Here is a 24683-nt window from a genome sequence, read left to right as displayed (position 1 = left end):
GAGAAATGAAAACCCTCGTATACGACACACCTGTCACATCAGCTGAGGACCTCGTTGCTCGCATCAACGTCGCCGCCGCGACGGTAGCAGATACACCTGGCTTGTTTGCTCGTACTCAACAATCCTTGATTCGTCGCTGTCATCTCTGCGTAGAAGTAAACGGCAGACATTTTGAAAACCGTCTGTGATTATTGCCCTCGGCAAATACCAGTGAGAACACTTTTGGTATTGCTCCCCACCCCCCTTGTGTGGTGAAAGTGACATCTTCAGTTGGTGTACAGTGACACGGACTGTCTGTGCGTAAGATATTGTAGCATTTGTTGTTTGTTGTGTGTGTGTGTGGGGGGGGGATATTACGTAGTTGTCGCGTGTAAAAATACACGTTGTCGCAATCATCTGATATTGTGTTTTTCTTTCCCTCCTCCTGTCTCTCGTATGCCACATGACATGATTCGTTCATTCCTCGCGTGTAACTGGGGTATGCAACCGTGCTCAACTTTTCGGATTTTGTGTTCGGTGGTCATGTTTTGATGTTTGAGGTCGGGATGTGTTGTCTTGAACGCATTTCTCATTGTCACGGTCCTCCTTGCTGCGTTACATACCTTTTCCATGCATTGTTGTTGCTGGAAATCCCCAATTCCTTTGAGGACTCCATTGCGCATGCGTGCAGTGAACTTTTCATAGTGACTTCCGGACTGAGCACATACGATTCCTTTATGATTCCCTTGGAACCGCCTCTCTATCTGTGATAGTATTCATCCCAGTTAGGTGTGACGTTCACTTTGTCACCTTTTGCGAGGCTCCTATCTCGGAAACGAAGCCTCAGTCGTAAAAATGGAACTTAGACTTTTTGCTTGTTTTCGTGTGAGGAATCACCTCCCAAGCGTTGTAAACGACCTTTAGAAACACCCTGTATATGGAGTGTGTAAATTCCTTAATGGAAGAAATCTTGTGCTGCTAACTGCTAGCTTGAAGGTCCTGAATGTGCCTTGTATAAATGTTACATTAGTGACGGTAAATGTGTATTTTTTGAAGTTCTTTTAGAAAAAGAAAAGAAGTAATGAGCCTATATATAAAAGTTTGAAGGCCATTTCAAATGATTTTTCACATTGTAATGTAATGTTCTGCAACACCAAGAAAAGAAGTGCAACTCTGGTGGAATTCGAGCATGCACCTTCCGTCACATGGGATGCGTATCAGCAGTATTTGTTGGCGAGAAATAATAGAAAATAACTTCCTGAGCACTGCAAATCCATAATGTAATTTTGATCTCCCTTTCTACTATTACAGAATAAATAAGGTGGTTAAAGAGTGAAAGCTTTGGGATGCTAAACACAGTGAAGGGAAAGGGGGGGAGGTGAGTTATTGTTTACACAAGAGGATATTCTCCTCTTGGTCCACATAGCAACAGGCGACTCATTGAATAGGTATGTTGTTATTCACTCTTGATTAGCATAGCAACAGCTTTACGACCTACAACTTAGAAAGCCATTTCTTGAACCTGGATTGTACTGCATATTATATACGAGATATAATATTTTGTAATTTTAACCATCGAAAACCAGGGTGTCCATTCTACACGCATGTGCATTATACACTCGTAAATACGGTACACGACTTCTGCCTCCCACGGAGTATTTCTAGCAATCTCCGTAATTTCATTCTGCACGTGCCAATGCAGCGAATTTTAACTAATGCCTGATGAGAACCGATTGTTTGCTTGAGTCTTTGTTTAAGTCCACTTTATGCACAGATAGGCTAACTGGGAGTGGACCTACAATTTAAAGTGGGATCTGAAGCACTATGTGCATTTACTGGACATCAGACCCGGGACCCCTTGATTACAAGGCGATGACGTTATCACTATGCCATCAGGGAGGCTCGACACTGATGGGAACTTACTTTTACAAGAAACAGGTAAAAGTAGGCACAGGGAAAACTTGTTTTGTTTTGATGAAAGCATCTGCGAATACTTCACACGAGAATCAAGACTCCAGCATACATAAAACGTAACAACTTTGTAGTTCTTCACGAGAATGCCAACAAAGTGTCCTTTGAGCCATTATGGAATGGTGGAAGGGGGAAAAAGAGAATGGGCAATAAGAAAAAGTATACTGCCCTCTGCTTTGATATACAATTATGTCTGACAAGTCCTCATACCCCTAGATTATATCACATACTACAGTCTGGAAAACCCGGAAGAGTCTGGGAATTTACATTCTGGAAAAGTCAGGAAATATATGGCTTTTCTGGAAAATCAGCATTTTTATAGCAGTTCACTAAACATAGCTTTTTGAGCAAAGAAAAAAAGGACAAGCAAAAAAATTATCTTGGGCTATTGACCAGGTGAGTTGTGGAAAAGATTCCAAGCTTTCAAGAGCTAACGTCGCTCTCATCTTTGGGGTAGAAGATTTAGTTTTTACAAAATTGTAGATACCCTATATTACCACAAATATGTATGACATATTTTCAATTATAACATACTTGTGAATTATATGTTACAGTACATTGTTCGCATTGTCCTTCAGGCATTCACAAATGTCACTAGCTATGTCCGCTCACCTCGGCCACGGCACACCATGACATACAAATTTGAGTGAGCGTTCTCTGTGACCTTCAGAGCAAGGATGCCAACCACGAAAACAAAATTATTCCCAAGCAACTGAATACCAGCCAATTTTCAACCGAGTTGCAACAGGATACATGCAATTAGGCACAGGGACTTCGCGGACATACTGTATACAGGGTAAACAAGAACTGAACTGTGTCACTCCTTCCTTCTGTGTGGCCTTTGGATTGAATTTCTAAAAAAAATACACTCACAGTGGATGCACAGAACACAAAGAGTGTGAGATGCAAATTTGGTAGACTCTTATAATGTGGGTTTTGAGGCACTGGTAAAATGATGGGATAAATGTATAAGTGGGATTTTGTTGAGAAACAAGATCTGTAATTTAAATGGTTTTGAATTTGGTAATTTTACGTGGTTATCTGTGACCTATCTACTGACTTCCTCACATACATGTATCAACAGAAACCAAATACTATTTTTAAAAAAAGCAACTCCATGTAGTATAAATATCTTCCGAGATTCTATGTTGTTACACATAAAAATATGTACAAGTTTGAAAAAGAGGAGCATTTCTTATCTTCTTCCTTACAGAACAAAAAAACAATGTAATATACAACATGTATGTGAAGTCCGTTAACCCTTTCTTTCATTTACTGCAAAAAAATTTACGAACTTTTCTATTCGTCCCATGTGAAAGAGAAACACGAAAGTTCTTTTTCAACCAAAGATGCAAGAGAGCTTTCTGCATGTTGCAGTACAACAAAATCAATTGCACTACAGATGTTTAATGAAAATTATAGTCTACCTAATGCAAAGCAACACCAAGCAGGAAGGCAATGTACACAACGTGAAATATTTGTAAATGCTGAAAAAGGACCTGCATTTTGTGAAACGGCCACCAAGCTCAATGGATTTAACTCCATTCGACTTCTACCTATGGGACTGAAGATTTTGTCTTCGTGCTACCTTTGCCACATAATGCAAAGGAACTCGAGCATAGAATGTGAGATGTGCCTTCCATTTAACAGAGCAAATTACCACATGGACATTTGCAAAGTTACCATCGAATCTTTGTAATCTAAAGGATGTGGAAAAAAAACTGGGAAGACTTTTTTTGTAGTCTTTGGAAAATACATTAAAGAAAGTGTTACTGGACTTTATGTACATGCTGTAATAAATATAAAAATTTTCCCTATTTCAGCGGTTCTTAACTTGTGGACCACGGATCCCAAGGGGCTGACATAATCTGTAAAGGCTTACAGAAATATTACCAGCATTCAGACTTGTCACATACGTATGATGAAAATTGACTGTTCATTACAATAATTATTCTTATTATTATATTAATAATTGTTAAACCGATTTAAAGATTAAACATGTTCCATGACTTACTAGAGGTAAAATGTGACAATATTTGTTTTTTATTAGATATTGTTTATAATATAACAATTCTTAATGTAAAATCTGCATTTTCAAATTGTCAATGAGCCAAATACAGTTCATCTGTATTAGTCATAGAACTTGATTAGAAAAAAACAAAGCTGCCATAGATAAACAAGTGAACATAACTCGTATAATGAGAATTCTAAGTGAAATTCAACAGCATCTCTCTCATTCAAGTTATATTGGGTCATCATTAGCCGACAGTTTTATGACTCTTTATTGATTGATTGATTGAATTGGTGTTTTAAGTCCACTTTATGCACAGTATGGCTAATTGGGACTGGACCTATAGTTTAAAGTTAGATCCGAACCACTATGTGCCTCCAGCAGGTATCAAACCCGGGACCCCTTGATTACAAGGCGACAACGCAACCACTGCGCCATCAGGGAGGCCCATTATAACTCTTTATTATCTTCACAATAACAAACATTATTATTTAATAACTTGTTTCAATTGTAATAATGACTGAGCAACTTTTTAAAAATATATTTCATGCACTTAGTTTTGAGTTCTTGTTTTAAGTTCATTTTACGTATGGCAAGGCTAATTGGTACTGAAACTACAGTTTAAAGTGGAATCTGAACCAGGGGTTATTGCACCTGGAACCCCCTTGATTACAAGGTGATGACTTTACCACTACATCACTTTAGTGCTTCAAATATTGAGTTAGACACTGGACGTCCACAACAACAATGGTTCTTCAGAGAAGGGTCCATGGTAAATGAAAGGTTAAGAACCGCTGCCCTATTTGATCAAACTTTGAAGGTAGGGAATTGAATATCGGAATCATCTTCACTATACATATTGCTAGCAATTCTGTAATATTAATTTCGACTGAAATTCATGCACCGAGAACCAGCTCCGTCACAGCACTAAAACAAAACTTAAGCCTGCGTATGTGCAATCAAGTTTCAAACTTTTTTTACAACAATTATAATAGAGAAATCCATTTGTAAACAAATAACACTGACTATGCAACGGCTCAGGACAAAAAAAAAAATTGCTACTTATAAACCACAACAATGCTCACAGCCGTAATTGAACCTTGTAAAATAATAATAATAATTGTAGCACCTTCAAAACACAATCTTAAATATTTTATACACACACAAAGGATTTGCAGTATTTCAACCATGTTTCAACATTAAATTGAACAGCTTTACCAATGAAATATGTACACATGTTGGATACCCACAAATTTTGTGTTTTACGTCAAGAAAGAAAGGCTTTTCTTTCTTGCATTCCATAAGAAAAATGGGATTGAGTAGAATATTTGAGATAAGCAATTATGTAACTTTCTGGCCTTGTGGATTCAAATTGTAAATAAGCACATTTTTACACAATAAATCTAGTGAAAAGTTGTTGATTGGGCAACAGATGGGTTTGACTATCTTTTTTTCCCCCCTATTTCTGGACAAATTGTCACTTTTGAAGATGATTTAACTACATTGCAGTAAAGACCAAATGTCTTGGAAAGTGCGACAATTTGCATTAATGACAAAAAAACTTAATTTCCCTTCTATGCCGAAAAGTTTACTATCATTAAAACATTTTTTCCCTTTTGATTACTGTACAAAGTTTGCAGAATGATTTTCAGGGAGAGGGAAAAAAAAAAGCTTTCATGCATGTTCCTGTGTCATGACTTGTACCAGTACAGTGGAACCTTGATTTTACATTTTTCAGGGGCCATGGTGAAAGGGCTAAAATATGGGAAAATGTAAAATCGGGAAAAAACCAGCTGTTTGTTTGCCAACTGTGTTAGCACACTGCTGCAATGCCAGGGGTAATGTGTTTGAATCCTTGCCTGGGCATGGGCGTTCCTTGCGAGTGTCCCTTCATCAATTTCACCATATCATTACTCATTCATCACAGTTAGCCAAAGGTGGTAGCAGTGATGAATTACATAAAATCAAAATCAGGTCGTAAGCTGTTTAGCATTTAATCCAGCCCCTGCATTGTCAAAATGTGTGGCATTCTTCAATGCATGGGCATCACCTTAAGGGGAGGAGTTACAGTCATGCACCAATTGTGCATTTATTTCAATATCGCCGAATGGGCACTGCTACTAAAAAAAACTTGTGTATCCAAGGGTATGATATTCCAAAAATATGAAAAATTACGTACGCTTAACAGTCCTTCTAGAGCATTGACGTGAAATTTCATGTAGTTTTCTTTCACTGTTATCTAGATATTATCAATAGTTTAATAGACTTACATAATCGTGGAACTTTTGATAATATCTAGACAACAGTCAAAGAAAATTACACGAAAATTCACGTCAATGCTCTAGAAGGAATTCTAAGCGCATGTAATTTTTCATATTTTGGAATACCACAGTGGTTTTTCAAATGGAGGTGCCACAGATCCAGCCGAGCCTCAACTCTAGGATAGTAGCCTTGTAGCAGGTACCTAAACATCATAAGAATTGAAGCACATGATTGATTAGCTGTTTTGAGAGAATTTAGTTCAACATAAAAAAAAAAATTAAAAGGGGTGAAGGGTGAAATAAATAAATAAATTTAGCATCATTTTCCCCTTTGCATGAAACTATGCTTTTTACAAGATATTTTCATGAAATGTGTATGCAGTTATTTTTTCAAATTTTATGTGTGAAGCATGCAAGGGATGATTCCCACTATCTGTACTTAAGGTTACATATATGATGAATATCAATTACATATACAGTGGAACCTCAAACCCTAGTAAGGACTGGTAATTATAATTTAATTTGCGATTTACATATAATTGAAGGTTGACATAAAATTCTGTGCCTTCCCCCTCCCTTGGCCCTTAAAGAAACATAAATTTGGATTATTCTTAATATTAACAGAGCAAAATTCTCTTTAGATTAATAGCAAGGATGACGATGAATGATGATTAAAGGACACTCGCGAAGTAATACCCAGGCCACGATTCAACCTGGAACATTCATACTCTGTTGCTGAAGCATTTTTAAAAATCAACACGTAGGTTCGTTGATGCAACATTTTTCATACTTTCACCAGATTGAATATTGAGTAACAAAGAATTAACAACGAATAAATTCAAGACCAGGTTACATAATGCTTCTATCAAAGTATTCAGTTTCTCCATCCCTCTTCTATACTAGTAACCATCTTTAACCTACCTCCCTTCTCACCCCCAAAATAAACACAAATCTGTACAAAATTTACACTTCGCTCACTTGCATCAGCTTCATAGCTCACCATGACTAAAAACTATTCACCGTTTTACCTGATGGTAAAAACTGGCCGTAGAATTCCTTGTTAGCAGCTCGTAATTGTAGCACACTTATGTACGATAATATCGATACATCTACAGTGTCACGTTTCCTTGTTTATAGATACAGCACTTGCATTATCAGCAACCCAAGCATTCTGTTATTCAGCCTTGCCTATTTTTGGCTTTAAGCAAAGTTTCACTTCAACTGGAGGACTAATATTCGCACTAGGAGTTTTCAAGTACAGATTGCACTTTCACTTCACAATAAAACATACGGTTAGTAACTTACTGATGACTGACCTGACAACATTGTCTTCAAAAGAGAGAGAGAGAGAGAGAGGTCACACAGATCGTGAGGAAATCACAACGCAGTCTTGCCTTCAAATGTGGACTAGGACATTTTTAAGAGACAGAAGTAAGGAATCTAGGAGCGGGAAGAACGAAGAGGTTAGGAAACATGAAACCGTCTTAGTCCGGTGTGTGTGGAGGTTCTGTACTGAAGTATGGAGCAGTGTCCCGGACGAGGAGAGTATGGCATACGTCGCACACTTTCGAAGCTCTCTGGTTGGGTCCGCTCTGAACTGTGTGTGACAGGCAGTTCGTGCAGAATATCCGACCACAATGTTTACAATGTTGCTGAAAGAAAACACCACAAAGATAAAATTAAGAAAAAGTATTAATGTTCCACTATCAATTTCTAATATTAAAATAGTACACATTTTTTCATGAATTTCAGCTGTTTTGGGGCCAAAATGTGGCTTCATAAATGCCAATTTCACATCTTATGCATATATGTGGCATCACATCTTCAATGTAGTAAAAAAAATAACACCATTTTTGCCCGAATATCGGCTGGTTTTGAGCCAAAAACAGGTTCAAATCAATGTAGACTTTATTCGCTTTATGCATATTTGTATATTTTGCCCCTGAAAAAAAAATATTTGTAATATTTTAAGATATTAACTGATAGTTGGAGGTTGCATGACTCCTCCCGTTTCCCTATTGTCATCTCGGAATCATGTTTAGTAAGGAACTAAAGCTTCAACTGTGAATCCTCTGCCAAATCCAATTAATGATCACTTGTGTTAAGATAACGACTTTTGCTCTTTGTTCACAGCACAGAATGTCAAGTCAAAACAGGTGCACCCAATTTTTTTCGAACGGTTATACAAACAATTAGTTTTTCTCTTTTGCAGTCCTCATCATTGGAGACTGTACATATAAATTAGCCATAAACAATTGTGTTGCCTCTTTTACTGAGAATACACAATTTTTACTTGCTAACCAATTTGTAGACAATTAAAAACACAAATCCGGTATGGCTTATCATAAACGCACTTCAACACATGGAACTTACATGCCCATGCTCAGAATGTAGCGATAAAATCAGCATTTCAAACATGGCTCAACGATTCCCCCTTCCAAGAGACCACGGTTGAGTGAAGAAGTCTGATTACTGTTTGAACATTTTTCTTTAAAAAAAATATGAAATGATAGACGTTGATAGGTTCCTGACCAAGCATAAACAAATTATAATGCAAATACTTCGCACAACGGTGATTTTTATTACGAATTTCCATCAAAATTCATTTCACATTATCAACATTTTACAAGAACTTAAGAGGGGAAAAGCAGTGTGTATCATTACTGGACTTGTGTAAAAATTTTACGTAATGTATCACTTTGGGATGAAGTTATTGAAGGTTGTATGAAGTTCTATTATTAGAGGCACATATTTGTGGTAAATAAAAAAGCAAAATTTCAGTACAAAAACAGAGTCGATTTCGGGTTCAAAAGCGGTAAATAAAATAAAATTTTGGTGTTATAGCTGTGAATAATCACATCAAAAGTGCTACATAAAATGACATTTTGGTTTTAAAATTGTGAATATAATCCTAAATTTGACTTAAAAACTGCACTTAACCTTTTGTGTCCCAAGTATCTCGATCGAGATACCCAAAAGTAAGCCTCACGGTCCCAAGCGTCTCGATTGGGACACTGTGTCAAGGTCGTAGTTTTTACGTTATAACTTTTCTATTTTTGGCTAGAATTTCGATTTTTTTTATATATTGTTCCTAACACATGTATTTAACAGAAATGTTTCTTGCACCTTTTTTTTCCTTCATGAAAATGGAGGTGAAAAGGCGGGAAAAGGGACTTCTCTTTTGCGTCTCTTTTCACAAGGTCAAATCTTTGCTGACAAAGAAAGACGGGCTTTGTTGTTCTAAAGCAATGCTTTTCACACCCGCCTGTTAACTGCATTCGAAGGAAACTTGTTTATCAGTATCCGATGTCAAAATGAAAGTTTTCCGTGAGGGCACAAGAAGGGGGTGGGGGAGGGGGAAGACTGGTTGTTGAATCTGCTTTGTGAGAATGGAATTTCGAAGCACACTGAAGGAAACCTTTGTTTTTTTAGCACAAGTGTCCACGTGTTGTGACAGGGGTTACCCTGCATTGTCTAAAAATAGAATTTCAAGCAGCTGCAAGAATCGGAATGTTGTGCATAGGTGTCGTTTTGTGCCCAAGTGTGAGGACAGTTTTTGGGTGAAGTGACAATTTTTTAAATAATTTTTGGGGGTTTTCTCCCTTCCCCCTCCATTTATATGCCAAATTTGCATAAATTTTGCATTTTGTGCATTTTGACATTTTTTTAAGAAAAGTATTTTTGAGGGGATTCCCCCCCTTTCCCCTCCATATGTACGCCGAATGTGCATAAATTATATATCGTCTGAATCTGTGATTCATTCTGCGTACAACGGTATATCTTTCATATCTCTAGGGCATTTAGTTTTTGAGCTATAGTCATTTCAAGGTACTGCTGCATTTTGAAGCTTGAATCAGTGGCGTGCCCACCATTCCTTTTGGGGGTACAACTCAAGTTACATTGGTCATACGACAATGATGCAAATATTTTTCTGTTTCTTACATGCCAGCAATAATTTCTATGTGCATTTTGAACTTTTCACATTTTTTTTCCGTAGAGGTGGGGGGGGTGCGAAACCCCATTTTTTAAAAAAAAGTATTTTCAGGGGATTTCCCCTTTCCCCCTCCATATATACGCCGAATGTGCATAAATTATATATCGTCTGAATCTGTGATTCATTCTGCGTACAACGGTATATCGTTCATATCTCCAGGGCAAATAGTCTCTGAGCTAGTCATTTCAAGGTACCGCTGCATTTTGAAGCTTGAATCAGTGGCATGCCGACCATTCCTTTTGGGAATACAACTCAAGTTACATTGGTCATATGATAATAATGCAAATATTTTTGTGTTCCTTACATGTCAGCGATCATTTCCATGTGCATGTCGACACTGTCATGTACTTTTTTCAGGGGGGGGGGGACCAATTTTTTTTTCTGAAATTTTGGAATTTTGAGAGTTAGCCCCCCCCACCACATATATGCTGAATTTGCATAAATTTCATATAGTCTGAATCTCTGGTTCATTCCGCGTACAATGGTATATCACTCATCTCTCTAGGGCAATTAGTCTCCGATCTACTCATTTAATTGAAACTCTGCATTTTGCTCAAAATCAGCTCGGGCACCAAGGGGGTTACATGTGAAAATGGCCTTGGGACACAAAAGGTTAATACACAAAATAAACTTATCCCTTCTAATAGCACATTTATGTAGTTACCAGAGTATTAAGTTTATTCCTGTGTAAAGGAGCCCATTTTTGCTTCTCAAATATTTACAGCAGAATTAATCAATTTTCCGTGAATTGCACAACTCACAGGATACTTCAGAAAGTGTTGCATCTGTATATAAATGGTAAATTTTCGTGTTTACGAGTCAATTTCGCATTATTTCGTGACAAAACAGGATAGAAAAATGCACCTCAGAACTTTCAGAAACATAAAAAAGGAACATTACAGCATGTTATTTCGTGTTTCCGTCAAAAATGAAATTTGCATGCCTCTATCTATTAAGCAAACATGAAAATTTCAAAGGTCGAGGTTCAGGTTGGAGACTGATCTACAGCACACAAATACACACCATGGTTTTTGCCAAGCTCAGCAACACCACCTTGCCTCGACGAGAAATATTTTAATGCCTGCTTACAAATTAAGATTGCTCCGAGGAAGATTACCAACATGTGTGTAACACCTCCAACTGCAAGATTATGTGAGATTGCAGGGTGTCTACCAACCCCTACCACAAAGCCAGTTAAGATGATTATAGAAGCTCTTGTATTTTAACAAGAGATTTAGACTTGCTTTAATTATTAATCCATGTAAAAAATAATGCTTCACACTTCATCCTGGATGGGGAATGACGTTACTTCAATATTTTTACAAAACTTCATGCATACAAGAATGTAATTCTTAAAAAACAAAGTGAAAAAAATCTTAACCACAACTAATTACAATTTTAGATTTCCAAATATTCAATTTTATCAAATCCCAGTACAGGTATATAATAATGTAAATTCACTATACTGTGAAAAGTAGCAAAAATTCTTGACTACAAGCATAATTTCTAGACTTTCTTGACCTACATGGTTCTGCAATTTTCCAATACTTACCTGTTCATGGTTATTGTTGGATGACAAACAAGAAACTTGATAGCCGAGAGTTTTTGAAATGGTGCAAGGATCATGAATGATGGTGGACTTCACCTAAGAGTTTCACTCTCCAACATGGCTTAATGATGGCTCCTGTTTTTCTGTCACCCCCCAACCCTCCTCCTAACGAATACAAGCTGACACTTACATTGTAGATGAAAACAAATTATGTGGAACGCTACATAGTCCTCCAATTTTACCCGAGACATAGTCTGAAACTGAAATATCATATTTATTCATGTATAATGCGCACTTTTCTTCAAAATTGTAGCCCCCAAAAACTGTGGTGTATATTATCAGACCTAGGAATTTTAGGTGCTGCACCTTAAATTTTTTTGTGTGAAAATGGGTAAAAAAGTGACTCATCCCCAAAATAAGCACATACTGAACTCTACTCATGGTGTTTCGATTGCACCTTTTTGCACCTTTTTCACAATCTCGGAACCTTTTCCACCTTTTTCACAATCTCTGAACTTTTTGCACCTTTTCGCCCTTTTTGCATCTTTATCATTTTTTAAAATACAACTCGCGCGCTGTTTAACCCCACCCACATTCGAGGCACGGCTTCTTGGCACGCGATTCTTGTTTACCGCACAACAATGAATCTGCTTTCTTCAGTTCTTGGACGTTAATGTAGTAAGTGCGCGGACTTCAAACAGTGCCAACAATGACGCGTTACAATTGCTAGAAGTTGTGCTCCTTTTGTCCTATGCTGTATTGTTTACGAATTGTTGTAGGAAAGCTGTTTTGTTTTCGTTTCTTCTCCCATCAGCGAGCAAGGTAACTGCAGTCTGTGATCGACTGATCGATGCATCGGATTTACTTATTCACCATGCCAAAACATAAAGTAAATGTTGGGAAACTGCAGGACATTGTTAAACAGTTTAGCGGTGACGGCATTCAGAGTGATGGATCTGTTCTGAGGTGTGATGTGTGTGATATTTCTATTGCTGTTGATGACAAACACCAACGCACTCGGGTTGTGCAGCATCTACAAAGTGGGAAGCATGTCAGGAATAAAGAACTACGAGATGGTAAAGATTGGAAGCGACAGCAATTCATTGGTGAGGCGCTTGCATCTTCGAGTTCCAGAAATACAAATGAATTTTTCAGTGAGACAGCAAGGACATTTATAGCGTGTGGAATACCTCTTTCGAAACTTAACAATCCTGTCATGAAATCATATTTGCAAAAATATACTGGGAAGTCAGTTCCAGATGAGAGCACCTTAAGGAACTCTTACCTTCAACCTCTTTATGAAGCTAAAATCTCGCAGATCAGGCAAGTAGTAGCTGACCATCTAGTCATTTCATACTAGATGAGACCACAGATTGGCAAAACAGGTACGTTAAAAACTTATTTTCTCGGCAAAACAGATAATGCAAGTGTAATGCAAAGTTTCAATGATGCATGTTTTGTATTGTGGCCGGAGGGCATAATATATGATAGAGTGTGGTTAGTTGTTACAGACCAAGCATCTTACATGTTAGCTGCATTTTCTAATCTGAAGAATATGTATCCTAACTTAAAACATGTGACCTGAATTGTTCATAGGGCCTCCCCGATGGCGCAGTGGTAGCGTCGTCGCCTTGTAACCAAGGGGTCCCAGGTTCGATTCCTGGCGGAGGCACATAGTGGTTCGGATCCCACTTTAAACTGTAGGTCCAGTCCAGATTAGCCTTACTGTGCATAAAGTGGACTTAAAACAACAATCCAATCCTGAATTGTTCATGCTTTTCATCGAGTTTGTGAAGCTCTTAAAGATGAATATACATATGTGAACGAATTTGTTTTTAGCATTAAGAAAATACTGAAAAAGGCTCCTTCTAGAATACAGAAGTACATAGAAATTACGAAACTTCCACTACCACCCTCTCCCATCCTCACTAGATGGGGTACATGGTTAAAAACTGCAGTGTTTATTTGCAATCATTTCCATACAATATCGATATTTTTAGATGCTTTGCCTAGTGATTCCTCAGCTGTAGAAAAAGCCAAAAAACTTGCACTTAAACAGGAATTGCAAGATGAACTCTATATTGTACATGGCTTCTCTTTCCTTACTACTGCAATCACAAAACTGGAGGAGCAGTGTCCTGAAAATAAAGCACAATGGGCTGTTTTGATGGATGTGCAACGAGAGCTGCAAGGGGTCGGGAAAGAGAAGTTCGAACAAAGTTTAGCCAAAAACCATGATGTTCAAGAAGTCACAACCAACAAGGATGTGGATTACCGGTTGAAAACAAAATACGCACCACTTGTGTCTGTTGACGTTGAACATTCTGTTGACGTTGAACATTCTTTTCCAACTTTCAAGTATCTGCTTAGTGACCGCAGATGTAGCCTAACTCAGAAGAACATAGAAATTTTGAATTTAATCTATTTTAACAGTTTTCTAGATGACTAATTCTAAGCAAGTAAGAAGAAGCATGTTTTCATTTATGTCGCTTTCTAATGTATCAAATAATTTTCTTTGCTTAGTTATATTAAACGATTTAAAACCAGAGAATACTCTATGTGTTTATCCAGACAAGTTGAATCATATATGTTATATTAAACGATTTAAAACCAGAGAACACTCTGTGTTTATCCAGACAAGTTGGATCATATATGTATGCACTGCTCACAATAAATTTTACATCTGAAAATTAGCACCTATTTTAGCACCTTTTTTGTACAAAAATTGGCACCTTTTTTGCACCTTTATTGGCAAATTTTTGCACCTAAAATTCCTAGCTCTGTATATTATGCACGGAATAATTCAGTCAACCAACATGAAACCGTACAGGGTCATTCCATGATTTTGTGACTCTTACATTGATCTTTCATGTTTACAGAACCCTATCATGTTATATATCATTGTAAAGCTCGAATTCTGTAGTTTCTGAATATGGCAACAGTATTCCATTCAATATGGCGACACTAATGTGCAATGTGGTTGAAATAAGCTCATTACCAAATGAACGAATGTTCTGATTTTTATGGTATTTTGGTGCTAGTTTGAGGGTCCAAAATGTGCCTTTTATAAATGTAAAGAGGAAATGAGCAAAACCACATTTAAAAGTTTAAAGGCCATGTCTCACAAGTTTTCACTTTGTAATGTAATGTTCTACAACACCGAAAAGCAGTGCCATTCTGGCGGAATTCGAGCATTCATCTCCAGTCGCATGGGATGCGTATCAGCAGTATTTGTTGGGCAAGAAATAACAGAAAACAACTTCCTGAGCACTGCAAATCCATAACGTAATTTTGATCTCGCTATCTACTACAGGGTGGCTCAATAAGTCACTTAACACCCTCAGTACAAGGCCACTGCGGCATGGAATTTGAAATTGTCGATGACCAATCGTTATCTGGCCAAGGGGGAACCACATTGACACCACCCACACGGTCGGCGGCCATCTTGAATTCAAACTTCAGAATTTTAAATGGGAAGGGGGTCGTGCGACATATCAAAATGGGCTAGAATTTCATGAGAAATGCAATGGTGAAGGTTTTTTCGACGTATCTTTAACCAGTAAAAAGTTATGACTGAATTATTGTACCAATTTGCTCCTTTTCGAGGTGTTAGAAAAATGCCTTAAAATTTGTTTAGCGCTTCGGTAATGCATCGAGATCAAAGTAACGTCTATGGAGAGACGTTCGCATGCCATTGCACATTATTTTAATCGGATACATCCATGAAGAGCTGTGCATTATGAATGGTTGTCGCGAACAATTTACAGTGTGACGCTTCCATTGAATTAAAAGTCCTTCACAGTGACAAGGCTAATGTTTATGTTCATAAGGAAGTTCATAAACAGAATATGTGACCCGTGTCATCTGATAACTAACTTTGGACAAAAACTGGTTCATAACGTTCCCATAAGTGTTCTGGTGTTCTTCCCTATTGAAAAAACTCTGTAAAAAGTACCTTCTTCCATAAGCAAGGATGAAAAAAACTGTTTATTTAACAAATCCAAGTAGCCCTAAGCATTTAAGGTTCCGTTGATGGAAAATTGACTAACCAATCGTGTTCCACACAGCACGCCACACCATTAACTTACCAACACTAACCATTCAGCTTTGATCTGTCGAAAATGGGTTATCAGATAAAAATCATTGAATATTCTGTTTATGAACTTCCTTATGAACATAAACATTAGCCTTGTCACTGTGAAGGACTTTTAATTCAATGGAAGCGTCACACTGTAAATTGTTCGTGACAACCATTCATAATGCACAGCTCTTCATGGATGTATCCGATTAAAATAATGTGCAATGGCATGCGAACGTCTCTCCATAGACGTCACTTTGATCTCAATGCATTACCGAAGCGCTAAACAAATTTTAAGGCATTTTTCTAACACCTCGAAAAGGAGCAAATTGGTACAATAATTCAGTCATAACTTTTTACTGGTTAAAGATACGTCGAAAAAACCTTCACCATTGCATTTCTCGTGAAATTCTAGCCCATTTTGATATGTCGCATGACCTCCTTCCCATTTAAAATTCTGAAGTTGAATTCAAGATGGCGGACATCAAGATGGCCGCCGACCGTGTGGGTGGCGTCAATGTGGTTCCCCCTTGGCCTGATAACGATTGGTCATCACCATTTCCATGTTGCGCGCTGCAGTGGCCTTGTACTGGGGGTGTTAAGTGACTTATTGAGCCACCCTGTATTACAGAATAAATAAGGTGGTTAAAGAGTGAAAGCTTTTTCATGCTAAACACAGTGGAGGGAGAGGGGGGAGGGGAGTTATTGTTTACACAAGAGGATGTTCTCCTCTTGGTCCACATAGCAACATGTGACTCATTGAATAGGAATGATGCTATTGACTGTTGACCAGCATAGCAACCGCTTTACGACCTTCAACTAAGAAAGCCATTTCTTGAACCTGTATTGTACTGTGCATTATATACAGATGGGACAAAATGATACAAACACCTGTGAAAAAGTATGCCACATTTCACACTGGCAGTACAGCAGCACCACCTGGCACTGAAGTCTGCCACCTAGTGGCCATGAAGGGGAAGGTATTAGTCCGTCAACAGCATTCGCGGTGGCTCAGTCGGTAACACGTCTGACTACCATGCTAAAGGTCCCGGGTTCGATCCCCGGCCAGTTCAAATCCGGGAACTTTTCTAACAATGGAAGCAGCCCCGGCGCCCACCCAGCGTCGAATAACATGGGTACCTGGGGGAAACCCTGGGGGGGTAAAGGCAGTCAGGGGCGTGATGCTGATCACATCACCCCCACTCACGACCGGATCAAGAAAGTGTGGGGCGTTACCCCCACACCCCCTATACGCCTTCATGGCGTGGTGCTAAGCACAGGGGAGCACTTTACCTTTACCTTTTTTACAGCATTCGTCTATCATACACTCTCAAGAGACGCTGCAATGTCATACCTGACAGTTCTAAAGAGGCATGATTGTTGGAGCACGTTCAGCTGGAGCCACAGTGACGGAAACCGCAAACCTTGTGGGGTGTGCAAGGAGCACAGTATCAGCCGTTATGACAGCGTACACAACAAAAGGTAAGATGGCATCTTCAAAGCACAACAGTGGACGAAAGACAAAGCTTGCTGCTCGGGATAGGAGGGTGTTGAAGCACATAGTGACCCAAAAGCACAAGCTATCGTTATCCGAGATAACATCTGAAATAAACAGGCATCTCCAGGACCCCATTTCAACCAAAACTGTCAAAAGGGAACTCCATGCTTCAAACATACATGGTAGAGTGGCAACTCGTAAGCTATTGGTGACATCATGTAATGCTGTCAAGCGATGCCAATGGTGCAGAGCTCACAGAAGTTGGTCCAAACAGCAGTGGCAACAAGTCATCTGGTCTGATGAATCAACATTCACGTTATTTCAGACCACCGGGCACGTTTATGTGTGGAGGACGCCCCGACATGAGTTTCATCCTTACTGCCTCTTGCAGACTGTGAAGCATGGAGGTGGGTCCATTATGGTATGGGGTGCAATATCTTGGCACAGTGTGGGACCACTTGTTTTTCTGCACGGGAAGATCAATGCCAATCACTATCGTTGCATTCTGGGGATCATCTCCATCCTTTTGTACAGACTTTATTTCCCGGGAACGGCCGCTTTTTCAAGACAACAATGCTGCTATCCACACTGCTGGGTCTGTCCAAACATGGTTTGAAGAACATGACGATAAAGTAGGACATCTTGAATGGCCCCTGCAGTCTCCGGACTTGAACATTATATAGAACATTTGTGGGGATATTTGGAGTCCAAACTGCGTGCTCGAAGTCAGCCTCCAGCCACACTGATGGAATTGGAGACTGCTCTGGAGGAAGAATGGCTCTATATTACCTTAAACATTGTGCATGACCTCTATGCATCCATCCCACATCGCATACAAAGTGTACTTCAGTCAGTCACAGGGTGGTCCAACCCCATATTAATAAAGATTTTCTCTAATTTCACAGGTGTTCGTATTATTTTGTCCCCCATCTGTACGATCTATAATTGTTTGCCACTTTTCCCTATCAAAAACCAGGGTTTGCATTATACACGCATGCACATTATACATGAGTAAATATGGTATATCCACCGGGGTTTAAAGTTTAGACACTGCAAGTGGTTGGAACCTTATATCAGCCACAATGCCAAACAAACACAAGCAATGTCCCCAGCAGAAAAGGATCTCTACAAATTATTCAACAGCACGATGTTTGGCAAGACGATGGGGAATGTACGCAAACATTTTAGTTTCAGAAACTGTTAAAATCACATAACTGATTGCCAATCAGAAATACAAGAATTTCACCAAGCTTAGTGGAAACTTGCACCTCATCAAAAGATTATGGGATTTTGTTCAATTCAATTAAGTCCACAGCAGCCCCCAACAAAATTAAATTAAAAATATAGCAAAATAGTGCTTTTAAAGATATTTAAAAATTCAGTATTTAAAACTTATTCATTTGAAACAACAAAGAATATTTTTGTTAATGAATGTCTTAATCACTAAATGAGAAAAAATTCTACCACTTTATGAATATAATTCATACACCTTGCTTTTGCAAAGTAAATGTCAAAATGCACAGTTTCATTTTCAAACGCAAAGCAAACTGCAAAGACTTTGTTTGTATATATTAATTAATAATGCAAATGAATGACTCGGGTTCGTAAATTTGATTGATTGATTTGCTTTATCTTTATTTTATTTCGCTTTTTGTGACACTTTTTGGCTTATTTGCAAAGACAGGGATGAGTGATGATATAATGAAATTGATGAGTGGACACTCGCAAACATCCATGCCCAGGCGAGGATTCGAATCCGGAACTCCTGGTGTCAGGTTCCTAAAAGAACACTTACAATTGTATACGAGATGTGTTACTAGAATATGTACTTTTATTGTAAAGACAATAATACATACCTTCCGCCTTGTAACAGTAAAGGCCGTTTTGCATCCGCTGCACTCCTCTATGTCCTCATCATGCTGCCACCGGACCTCCGTCTCGGCCTCCCGTATCCTCTCCAGCTGCACCTGAAGAGACTGCGACAGTCTCACAAAGTCCTTCTGGACAGCTTCGCTGTTGTCCAGCTCCTGCTGCAACGAGCCGACCCTGCTCCGCAACTCTGCTATGATGGACTCCAGCTGTTTCTGTTCGGTGAAGAGAGATATTAACATCAATGTTCAAACACCATGTGAACGCAAGCATTTTGCGCAAACCTCCATACTGAACGTAATGGCAATAAGCACAGAGCAAGGAGAAACGTGAAAGTAACCAGAGCCGGTTGCATTAGTATTATTGAATCACCTAATACTTGCATAGCTGTAAACTTTCTATTTACATGGTCATTTTTCCTTACATACAGGGTTGGTTGGTTGATTTGTTGTTTTAAGTCCACTTTATGCACATGAAGGCTAATCAGGACTAACCTACAGTTTAAAGTGGGATCCAAACCACTATGTGCCCTCCACCGGGAATCAAACCTTGGACCCTTTCATTACAAGGCGAGAGCACTACCACTGCGCCATTGGGGAGGCCCTCCTACATACAGGGCATTTAATAATTATTAAATTATAAGTTGTTGCAGCAAGTGCAATACTCTTCTCGTAATAAATTATCCTAACCCCAAAGAACAATATGAAATGCTCTGTATGTGTAAAAAATGGGAGACCTGTGTTTTAAGTTTTGAAGGTTCATTTCAAATTGAGAATCAATGTTACCTTAACGGTAAACCCTGATATAGCATGCGTTCACTCCTAGATAATTATCTCTCTGCAAAAGAAGAAAGCATCTGGTACAAAAACATTATTTATTGCAATGCCTGTTGGCATCTGCTATTCTAATTACTAACATGCACTTTACAATGAATACGAGAGTGAACTTTTTCTGGCTTCAGACTAAAGAAAGAGTACAATTACTGGATGGAAATGGAGGAGGCAGCAACCTTGTCTTCCACATCACAGAAATCACCAACACCAGCCACGACTAACCTTGGTGTGAACAGCATCCGACAACTCCGTCTTGAGCTGACCTGTCAACTGCTGATGGTGAGCTTCTAGCGATGCAAGTTTATGCTGCGTGTCCTGATGCAAGTTCTTCTCCTTCTCCAGGTGGGAAATTTTCTTCCTGAAATGTGACATGCGATCATTATAAAAAAATACCAGCTGAGTTAATTAAATATGGTGGAAATTCATTAACATGTCAAATTCATAAATTAATTTGTTTAATATGGAATAAAGAAGAAATCCCTCAACAGTGGAAAGAATCCATAATTGTTCCTGTGTTTAAAAAAGGTGATAAAATGAACTGCAATAATTACCGTGGAATTTCTCTACTCTCAACAACATACAAAATATTGTCTAACATTATTTTAACAAGACTAACCCCATATGCTAATGAAATTATAGGTGATTATCAATGTGGATTTAAACGTAACAGATCAACTACAGATCAAATTTTTCACATCAGACAGACACTTGAAAAAAAGTGGGAATATAATCAAAATGTCCATCAGCTATTCATTGATTTCAAAAAAGCATATGATTCGGTCAAAAGAGATAAATTATATAATATATTAGTAGAGTTTAGAATACCTAAGAAGCTTGTTAGTATGATAAAAATATGCACCAGTGAAACAGAAAGTAAAATTCGTGTGGGTATTAATATGTCTGACAAATTTACAATTCATGATGGGTTAAAATAAGGAGATGCATTATCTCCATTGCTCTTTAATTTTGCCTTAGAATATGCTGTAAGGAAGGTAAAAGAAACTAAAGAAGGACTAAAATTAAATGGTGTGACTCAGTTGTTAGCATATGCAGATGATGTAGTCTTACTGGGGGATGATGTGAATACAATTAAGAATAATGCTAAAATATTTTTCAAAACTGCTGAAGAGATAGGTTTGGAAGTTAACAAAGAGAAAACTAAATATATGCTTACAGGTCGAAACCAAGTGTTAGGTAATAATCAAAATCTAATTATTGATAACAACTCGTTTGAACCAGTTTCCAAATTCAAATACTTAGGAGTAATATTAACAAATGAAAATTATATTAAGAGGAAATAAAAAGTAGGCTTAATTCTGGAAATGCATGTTACTTTTCTCTTCATAAACTTTTGTCTTCTCGTTTAATATCTAAGGAACTAAAAGTTAAAATATACAAATCAGTAATTTTGCCTGTAGTATTATATGGGTGTCAAACTTGGTCCCTTACATTGAAAGAGGAACATAAATTGAGAGTATTTGGAAATAAGATCCTTAGGAAAATCTTTGGACCTAAAAGGGATGAGGAGACAGGTGAGTGGAGAAGGTTACATAATTTAGAAGTACATACCGTATTTACGCGTGTATAATGCACGTGCGTGTATAATACGCACCCTCGTTTTTGATGGGGAAAAGCAACAAAAAAATATATCTCGTATATAATGCGCAGTACAATTCAGGTTCCAGAAATGGCTTTCTTAGCGTGGGACTAACATTTACGTATTTCATTTAAAATTAATCAGAAGATCGTAAAAACGATCTTTTCCTTGCTTTCGTAGCTGATGCATTCACCACGCGACCTTGAACTTCCAGATGTTGGGCTTTTCATAAAGAGAGGAGGGAGCAAAGCTATCAACCACCCGTTCAAGGTCGCAGTGCGTGATGCTTACAATAGATGGATGACATCAAGGCAGCATGAACTCGCATCAAGGGGGAGGGTGAAACGTGCGTCGCTGCTGATTGTTTGTGAATGGATTCGTGAGGCATGGAACTTCATCTCCCTTGAAATGATGATCAAAAGTTTTAAGGTAACGGGAATATCGAACAAGATGAATGGAAGTGAGGACATTTCAGACTGCTTGTATTAGTAACTGGGAGTGAATGACGAAATTAAGTGTAAACGTTATTTATTTATTTACGTGAGTCAAGCCGCAATAGCGCAGTAAATATACAGTAATTATTTCTATTTGGTAAGTGTTGACGTAATTATTTTACCTTCATATTTGTTACAGTCAACTCTCGATACAACGACCTTTCATAGTTCCCAGGAAAAAGGTAGTTATTTCGAAGAGGTTGTTATTGGAATTTGAACCAAAAACTATTATTAGGAGATAATCAGGCAGAATGAATGTTGGATTTAATACGGGTCTACTAGAGCATTGTCTGTTACAAGATGAACTGGTAAGATAAGATCTCTCGGAAGATCTCACCTGTAAATTTCGTTTTGGTTTGGCTGTGTAAAATACGTCGTAAAAATGTCATTTTCCTTCCTTCGACCAACTTCTAATTCACCCCCTTCCGCATTCCAGGGAGCAGTCCTTCCTCTTCCTCGACTTTCATTGTAAGCCAGCCTGAAAAAGGAAACGGGCAACTTGTGATCTATTTGCACCCAATGTGTATTCTAAGACACATTGAACAGTGTCGCACTCGATAATCATTTTGGTTTGGAATTAGATTTCACTAAAGTGAAACTGTATATTTAGTCCCGATTAGCCCAAAAGCATAAAATGAACTCAAAAGAAGCTTTATGAAACCTGCACATTTTCAGATATCAAAATGGGAGATCTTTATTTACTCTCACGTTAATCAACGATAATCGGTGTCAGCTTATACATTGAGCAGTTTTTAAAAAATCGTTCGCAGCTTACACATTGAGGTTCTAAAGATAAAGGTGCAGAACATGAAGTTGTTTTAACTCTTCTTTTTCTTTCTGAAGATCGAATTTCGTTATCCTCAAATCAACAGCTTTGCGAGATACAAAACAATGACTTGCCTTCCCGCTGGATGAGTCATTGCTGTTATCCACAAGCGACAACTTCCCAGACGCTAGACAAAACACTGGCGCCAGTTGCAAAAACAAGGCGACCGGCTGGAAGTTCGAGCAACAGGTGGTCAGGGAAAATTCTGCGTATTTCAAAGATAACGCAACTGTCGAAGGCTGAACTTTTATCAGCTGTGTGAAGAAGAAACAATAAACCCTTTCTTTACGTTTTACCTTGCAACAGACAATAATACGGGCAATATATCAATACAATAACATTAAAAAAAAAGAAAAAAATAGGACCTGAATTCTGCAATTATTACATTGCCGTGCAGACCAGTGGCCTGCACCAGTGGCGGAGAAAGCTGGGTAGGGGGGGCATTTTTTTATACTTGTCCTATGGTTTTTGTTCGTTTTCAAGAATGCATCCAGAACTGGTTGACCATTTTAGAAGTCAAAGGAAAGAAAGAGCGGTCCACTTCCACCCTTGCCTGTAATCACACACGAGCAAGAAGACAATCTGCATTGCCCCCCCCCCCCCCCCTTTCTCTAAACGTTTGCTGAGAAGAAAAGAGGGAGAAGTCACTGCCAACGGAACACTTTTGGCAAATATTAGGACATCGGCACAGTTATGAAAATATAGAAAGTGGTAAACGGGAGTTATGATACCGCTTGATACGTCTCCCGTGTGACGGTAGGCGCGTGCTTGAATGCCGCCAGAACGGGTGCTGCTTTTCTCGATGTTGCAAAACTTTCCATTACTAAGTGACAACTCATGGAAAACGGCCATTTCGCATTAAAAAGTTATTTTTTTAAATTATTATTGCTAAAGAAAGGCAATCTGTAGATATATACATGTTATACGCAGTGACATAGTGAAAAAAAATGCGTGATTTCATTTTGGCTGTCCGAATTATTCCGTGCATAATACGCACCACAGTTTTGAAGCGCAAAAATTTTGGAAAAAAGTGTGCATTATACACGCGTAAATACGGTAATTTGTATTCATGTCCAGATATTATTAGAATAATTAAATCAAGAAGACTTAGGTGGGCAGGCCATGTGGCACGAATGGGAGAGGAAAGAGGAGTTTACAGGATTCTTGTTGGGAAACCTGATGGTAAGAGACCTGTAGGAAGGCCAAGACGAAGATGGAGGGACAACGTTGAGATGGACCTAAAGGAAATCGGTAGAGATGGAAAAGAGTATATAGGTCTTGCTCAAGATAGGGACAGATGGAAGGCCTGTGTTGCTGCAGCCATGAACCTTCGGGTTTAAGAAGGCTAGAGAGTTAGTTAGTTATATCATTATAAAAATCACTTCATACCACTTGCTATCAACAATGTGACATTAATCTCTCACACTAAACAAAAATACCATATCATATATGTGCATGCAAGGTTGAACAATATCCTCAACACTATTCATAAAGTCATTATGCAGTAACATAAAGCACAAAATACCAAACTGAGGTTCTGCCTGCAGCAGATGTACTGAATGTCTCCTAACTGGAGTGTCTGGACAAAGTCAAGAACCTTCTGCAGGGTAGCCAGTAATATCTATTGTGCATCTTGCACACTTCCTGTTTGGCAAAACCTGTTCATCCAATTTTTCACTGCAGTACAGTGGAGAACTTGCGTGTTTATAAATTGCTTTATGAA

General features: G+C 38.4%; 1 protein-coding gene across 3 annotated transcripts in view; it reads right to left on the bottom strand.

Moving 5' to 3' along the window:
• Positions 1–931: 931 nt before the first annotated feature.
• Positions 932–24683, bottom strand: part of Rbpn-5 (Rab GTPase-binding effector protein rabaptin-5) — a 90388-nt gene continuing 66636 nt past the window's right edge. For 2 of the 3 annotated variants that reach the window (XM_083123420.1, XM_083123421.1), the window contains exons 13-16: positions 22472–22612; positions 20266–20401; positions 19198–19425; positions 932–7874 (exon numbers count right to left, since the gene is read on the bottom strand). In XM_083123420.1, coding sequence (XP_082979546.1) covers positions 7707–7874; positions 19198–19425; positions 20266–20401; positions 22472–22612 — 673 coding nt within the window. In that variant the 3' untranslated portion in view covers positions 932–7706. The remainder of the gene's footprint in view (positions 7875–19197; positions 19426–20265; positions 20402–22471; positions 22613–24683) is intronic. The other variant, XM_083123422.1, reaches the window with a different exon arrangement.

This window comes from Lepisma saccharinum, chromosome 6 (assembly GCF_977018435.1).
Source record: "Lepisma saccharinum chromosome 6, izLepSacc3.1, whole genome shotgun sequence".
Taxonomy (NCBI): Eukaryota; Metazoa; Arthropoda; class Insecta; order Zygentoma; family Lepismatidae; genus Lepisma; species Lepisma saccharinum.
Note: the sequence above shows the minus strand (reverse complement) of the source record. Positions and strands in the feature narration are given on the sequence as shown.